Source organism: Panicum hallii, chromosome 2, assembly GCF_002211085.1.
Source record: "Panicum hallii strain FIL2 chromosome 2, PHallii_v3.1, whole genome shotgun sequence".
Taxonomy (NCBI): Eukaryota; Viridiplantae; Streptophyta; class Magnoliopsida; order Poales; family Poaceae; genus Panicum; species Panicum hallii.
This window is the reverse complement of record NC_038043.1, coordinates 46,761,963-46,767,962: the sequence shown is the minus strand read 5'-3', so window position 1 is coordinate 46,767,962 and position 6,000 is coordinate 46,761,963. Positions and strand designations below refer to the sequence as shown.

Sequence of the window (6,000 nt, the reverse complement as noted above, 5' to 3'; positions counted from 1 at the left end):
ATATACTGAAGACTTGAGACGCTGCATCACCATTTTTCAATCTTCCTCCACTTACTGCATACATGCAACTCAAACAATCTTTTATACTGGCCTTGTTCTATCTCTGCTTCATTTGCACCATGTAATAACAGGCACTCGATAATGCAATCTTCCCAATCAATACTGTCACAGGAACCTCTTTTTCGCCTCTTCTTCCTGCCATCTCTGCCAAATTGTCACCGAGTACGATTCGATCTATGTCATCGATCCTTTTACCCTCGCGTTTCTTCTTGGCCAATTTATGTGGAGGACGGGCATCTTCATTTCTTACACCAGGCTGCGAATGATTGGTGCTTGCAGCTGGAGCAGTAGGGGCCTTCCTAATTGCATCAATTAGCTGCTTATTAGCAGCTTCAATACGGGCTCTCCTCTTCTTCATCAATTTCATACCAGCAGTAAACGATGGTGGAGGTGCATCATATCCAATGTCAATATCCACCACGTCCTCAAGCTGCATGTCCTTTTTCCGACCATCATCCAGTGTCCATCCATGGCTCCAGCTGCAGTCTTCCTTTCCACCGCTTCCTCTTATCACCACCTTTACTGATCTTCCCAAGTTTCTGTAGCTGGGCAAGCCTCAAAATCGAAATCATCAGCACCCACGGGAGCAATCTGAAGGTACTTGAACCATCATCATCGACAGAAGAGTATGCCTGCACAATGCCAGCGATTTTCGGAGCGAAGCTCTCAAGAAACTCTTCAGACGGATATGAATGTGACCTCATCTCCATGAGCCGGAGCAGGACTGGCACGTTGAGGAGCAGGTTCTTCGCACTGACGTAGGCGCCCCATGAAAGCAGCTGCCGTGCGACATGCACGAGCGCACCAACGAGCTCCTTTTATCGACAGAGACTGGTCCTGATTCCGGCCGAGATGTCCTGAGCAATGCCCTCCACGGAGAGAGAGGTGACCCCGTTCACCTCAGCAGAGAAGGCCACCAGCGCCGCGGCGAGGGGGAGTGGGTACCGCCCCGTGGTGAGCGACCACTTGGAGGCGCAGCGGGGGAGGAACCGAGCCTGTGCGAGGACCGCCCGCGGCGGCCCTGAGCCAGGGCGACAGGTGCACGGCGCGATCGAGCGAGGCGGCGTAGTCGAAGCACGGGAGTGGAGGGAGGGACAGCTGGGCGGCGACGCGGCGACGCGGGAGACCAGGTCGGCGAGGGCGGGCGCGGAGCAGAACGCGGCCTCTGCCGCCTCGGCGAGGGAGAGCGGGAGGCGGTGAACCCGCGCGACGAGCAGGCAGCACGCGGCGGCGAGGGCGGCGAGGAAGGCGGAGCCCGGGGTGGCGAGCTGGCCGTCGGTGGCGGACTTGGCCATGCGGAGCGCCTCCTCGGCGCGGGTCGGCGAGAGGCCGAGGAGGGTGGCGCTGGAGGTGATGGCGGTGGTGGCACCGGCGAGCTTCTGGTGGCGGTAAGCGGAGTCGGAGCTGTCGCGTGCTCGACTCGACCGCTGGTGCCGCACCTCCGCCTCCGCGGGGAGCTAGCGGACGGCCCCGTTCCCGTGGGCTCCGCCGCCGGTCGGCGGTCCGTCTCCTCCGACAGGCCTCGCGCCGCCGACCGCCACCGCCGCGGCTCGGCTCGTCAGAAACCCCACCGCAAGCATAGCACGCGAGCTCCGCGGATACGCCCTCCCTGCAGCGGCGAAGACGAAGGGGAAGGAGAGCCCTCGACGGTGCGGCCACGCCGCGTGCGACCCTCCGGAGCCATCACCGTGGCTCGGCTCGTAGCCGCCAGTCCTCATGTCTCCGCGGGAAGCACGCTGCACGCGACGCGGCGACGGACACGGGCGGACGCCAAGCTATCTCCCAGCGGCGAAAGGGAAGAGGGAAGCGATACCTCGTCGGGGTGTCTGCGCCGCGCGCGCCCTCCGGGGTGCCGAGGCCGCGCGCCTCGCCGGGGACCGCCGCCACCCACATGGCTCACGCCCGCTGTCCGCCTGCGAGTCGCAGTTCGCCACGACTGTCGCGATCCGGTATTTTACATGTGCCTCCCTAACATATATTTATTTACATAATACCCCCTGAATTGCATCGCGATTAATAATCGCGATCCGATATTTTCATATAACCCCTGGATCGCGAATATGAATCGCCATCCAATTTATAGGGTTATATGTAAATAATTGGATCGACTTTTATAAAATAGCCCCTCCCTTGCGCCTGCTTCCCCCGAGCTTTATTCCCCTTCCGCTCCGGCGACGGCCGCCACCTCGCGGCGGCGAATGCACTTCCGCTCCTCCTTTTACTGCTCTCCTGTTTCCCGTTCCTCGGACCTCCCCTACCGCGCCCCCATTTTACTTCATCTCTCTTGAGATGCTGGTCAGCTCAGCGCCACCTGTGGCTGGCCGGACTTGGCAACTTGGCGTGGATGCAGCTCATCGGCGGCTGATGACTGGAGCAGCAGGTTCTAGAAGAACTGAGGAGAGTGTGGATGGCCGGCGCAGCCCGTGTGCCACGGGTGTTTGGCAGGAAGGTCCCGTCGAGATCGGTCGCAGACGGCCTCCTCGTCGCCGTGGTTATCCCTTCGGCGGCCTCCCGTCCCTCCTCGTCGCGCACGCAGCCAGTTAGCCACAATGTTCCACAATGTTCCCATACCGCTTTTCAGATCGTCTGCCTTGAAAATTTTGTGCATTTCGAATGAGCAAGCTCCTAGTCGTTTCAACATCTCTGCTGTTTCTGTCTTGCACCTACGGCTCGTTTGGTTTGGGGTAACTGGTGTGGTGTAAGGGAATGAAAATTCAGAGGTACGAGATTAAAATTCTCTTTGTTCGTTTCGTGGAAGGGAGAGTTCTAGGGATAGAGAAAGGTAGTCCAGAGACTTAATTTCCACCGATCTTTTCCTATGAAAATAAATAATCTTAACCGTTCATCATAATTTATGATATAATTTTTCACGTCAATACCTACGTACCAAACAGAGGATATGAATTCCCTCTCCAACTCACTCCTTTAATTCCTCCACGAATCAAACAAGGGACTGAGACTAAAAAATAAACTCTCAAGTGAATTTCCTCCATCAATTCCCACCGCTAATTCCCGTACCTCTTTCTATTCAGTTGCCAACGGCACCCCTGCTGTTTTTTTTTGAAGTGAAACAATCTTGCACCTACTGTTGTTGCTTGAGCGGTTTCAGAAAATTGAGGCATCGAGCTGAATTGATCCACATAATTCAAGCCACTAGACATTGTAATGTATCGTTCCACTGCCTCTAATAGATGACATGGCACTCGTTACTCGTATGAAGCCTGAGTGCTGGCTCTGGCAACCGTCAAAAGGTGATAAGAATTGTGTTCGCAACCGTCTCACGGCTCACTTATCAGCCAGGCTGCGCATCGCCGGAAACACAGGCGGCAGCGCGACGCCAGCGCAACACAAGTACACAACCCAGCCTGGGTGAAAAAAACCTGAACCGAGAGGCCAAGATCCGAGAAGACCGGGTTGGGCGCGCACGATCAGGTCCAGGCTGAGGCAGGCAGCCCACAAATTCATGAGTTCCGATCACAAAAGCTCATGCAAGTAGCTTCAGATTCATTACCAACATTTGCAACACATCTCTGATCAAAAACAATATTTACCACACATCATGGACGCACAGGAACAAAATTTATACTCACAAACCTTAAGCATGAGGAAGTCATTGCCACAATTTCATTATGTCAGATCAAAACTAGATGGTATTCGCCATCACTAGTACACTCATAGCAAAATTACGTCCACAGAACATGTCTAATATAAGCATAAAAATGGTGGAAGAGTATCTCCAGCTCTAAGAACAACGCAACTGTTCTAAGAACATTTCACTCGGTACTGTTCTAAGAACAACGCAACTGCAACTACTGAACATTTCACTCGTCCTCCTGGCTGCGGAGCCTGGCAAGCTTGTTGGTGACCACAATGTCCAGCTGTGCAGCACGCTCAACAATCTCCTTGCGCTTGCGGGTGGAGACGTTGTGGGCAATCTCCGCGCAGTACGTCCTGTTTGACAGAAAATAGGATGTAAGCAAAGAGGGCATTTGAAAGATCAAATGCAAATAAGCATATCAACAGCACATTTAAGCAGTGAGTCATTGATCACATAAAGCTAAGCTGACATTTCTGGTCGGTAGCGAAATGGCATTCTCACTGGTTCATTGCTATGACTACAGGCACTGTGCCATTTCTGCCAGACTACTCATCCTCCTAGGACTCTAGGAGCGCATGCTGCCATTCAGAAGTTCAGAACGGAGGTAGGCACTATGCTGTAGCTAAGCTTTCTGATACTATTTTGATGTAAAATCACAGGAAATGTGGCACTATCAAAAGCTTTCAAAAGATAAACAAAAAAAAACACCTGTTGTGCATCATAAGCAGCTCCAGATCAGAGACATTGTGAACAACAAACTTCTTGAATTTGTTGGGGAGGTAGTGCCTGGTCTTCTTGTCAGAGCCGTATCCAATGTTGGGCATCAAGGTGCATCCCTTGAACTTCCGCCTGACGCAGGAGTCAATACCCTTTGGCCTGCGCCAGCTTGGCTACAGAAAACAGTATTGGCAAAATTAGCTCTTTGAACCAAACCAACAGCAATGGCTATGCTAGGTGATGCAAATATAGAGACCCAATGAACCAGAAATCTGTGCACATCTTTTTTACAGTATATCTACTTATGGTTGTGTGCTAGAACTCATATCCAAGACTCCATTCACGACCCAGAAAAGGAAAAAGAACTGGCAGGTCATAGGCACAGTATAACACATTTTGAATTCACCAAATGGCAATCATGGTCTGCAGTAAAGGACCTTTGCAACATTGGCATATTATTATTTAAGTTATCCTCAGCTACAGAATCAGTGGCATTACCGCATTACAACAGCATAAACTAATCAACTTTCGCAAACAGGACTAGTATCTTCGAACAATTGCGGTTATTGCATTAGCCAAAGGAAGCATCCTAAATTGAGGAAAAGCTTCTATTGCAATACAGTGCTTCACAAGCTAGGCCGACATTTCTGGTCGGTAGCGAAAGATTTTCAATCTAACACAAGCTAACGAACTGTGAATAGCATCTTCCAAACTAAAATCCGGCTAAGCAATGCAAATTAGTAGTATACACGTCGAAACAACTTGAACTACATGACCACTCTTAAGGTGGTGAACCTAAAGCGGGCTAGCTAGCAAGAGAGCGGGCGCTTTTTCCAAACCTTGAGGCACTTGTAGCGGTCGAGGTGGGGCCTCTTGAACTGCTTGACCCGCTTCTTCACGATCTTCTGCGTCAGCAGCGGCACCGCCATCTGCACGAGAACGAGGCCACACGAGCAATTAGACACCCGCTGGGCACAGGCAGCCACGAATCCGGAACGAGAGGCAGAGGATACGAGAGCGCCATGGACGGAGCCACGACGAGCCGAGGTTGGAGGAAGCACCTTTGCGAACCCTGCGGAGATGCGACGGTGCGAGCGGGAGCGGGAGCGGCGGCGGCGGCGGGTGTGAGAGGAGAGGATGGTCTTATTGCGCCGAGAAAACCCTAGCTGTGGTGGGCTCGGGCCTTGTGGGCCGCTGCCCCCCGCGCTTCGCAGCGACGAGCGACTGATTCTAAAGTAGGCCGTTGGATATCACGATCCAATAGACAGTTCAGTTGAGTGAACGGCAGCGGGCCGTCGTCGGCTCTCATAAAACAGTCACGGGCCTGGCCCGGTAGTTCATGGCTTATCTTTTCTTTAGAACAATTCACGGTCCTATGGTTCCATCTTGCTTGCAGGCGGAGGGGGGCAAATCAGACCATAGGCAGGTGGTTCCGGGAATAATCCAGGTCGCGCGCGAGACCTCGCACAAAGGGCCATTAACTGTATATGCATGTGAGCTTGACTTTGTATAGGATTATGCGCAAACGAATATACAAACTATAAAAGTGCATAGTTTTAAAATTAGGTGTCCAAATTAAAATCCAACTGCACTGTTATATTTTTTAGCGAGATCTTAAAAATAAT

General features: G+C 52.4%; 1 protein-coding gene and 1 pseudogene across 1 annotated transcript; both read right to left on the bottom strand.

The window, feature by feature from the left end:
• Positions 1-1,778, bottom strand: LOC112881149 (annotated as a pseudogene).
• Positions 1,779-3,651: 1,873 nt separating this feature from the next.
• Positions 3,652-5,567, bottom strand: LOC112881455 (60S ribosomal protein L32-1-like). The gene is made up of 4 exons (XM_025946152.1): positions 5,437-5,567; positions 5,215-5,304; positions 4,367-4,548; positions 3,652-4,011 (listed from the first exon to the last, which is right to left on the bottom strand). The coding sequence occupies exons 2-4, from the start codon at positions 5,302-5,304 to the stop codon at positions 3,882-3,884; spliced, it is 402 nt and encodes a 133-aa protein (XP_025801937.1). The 5' UTR covers positions 5,437-5,567; the 3' UTR covers positions 3,652-3,881.
• Positions 5,568-6,000: the final 433 nt, after the last annotated feature.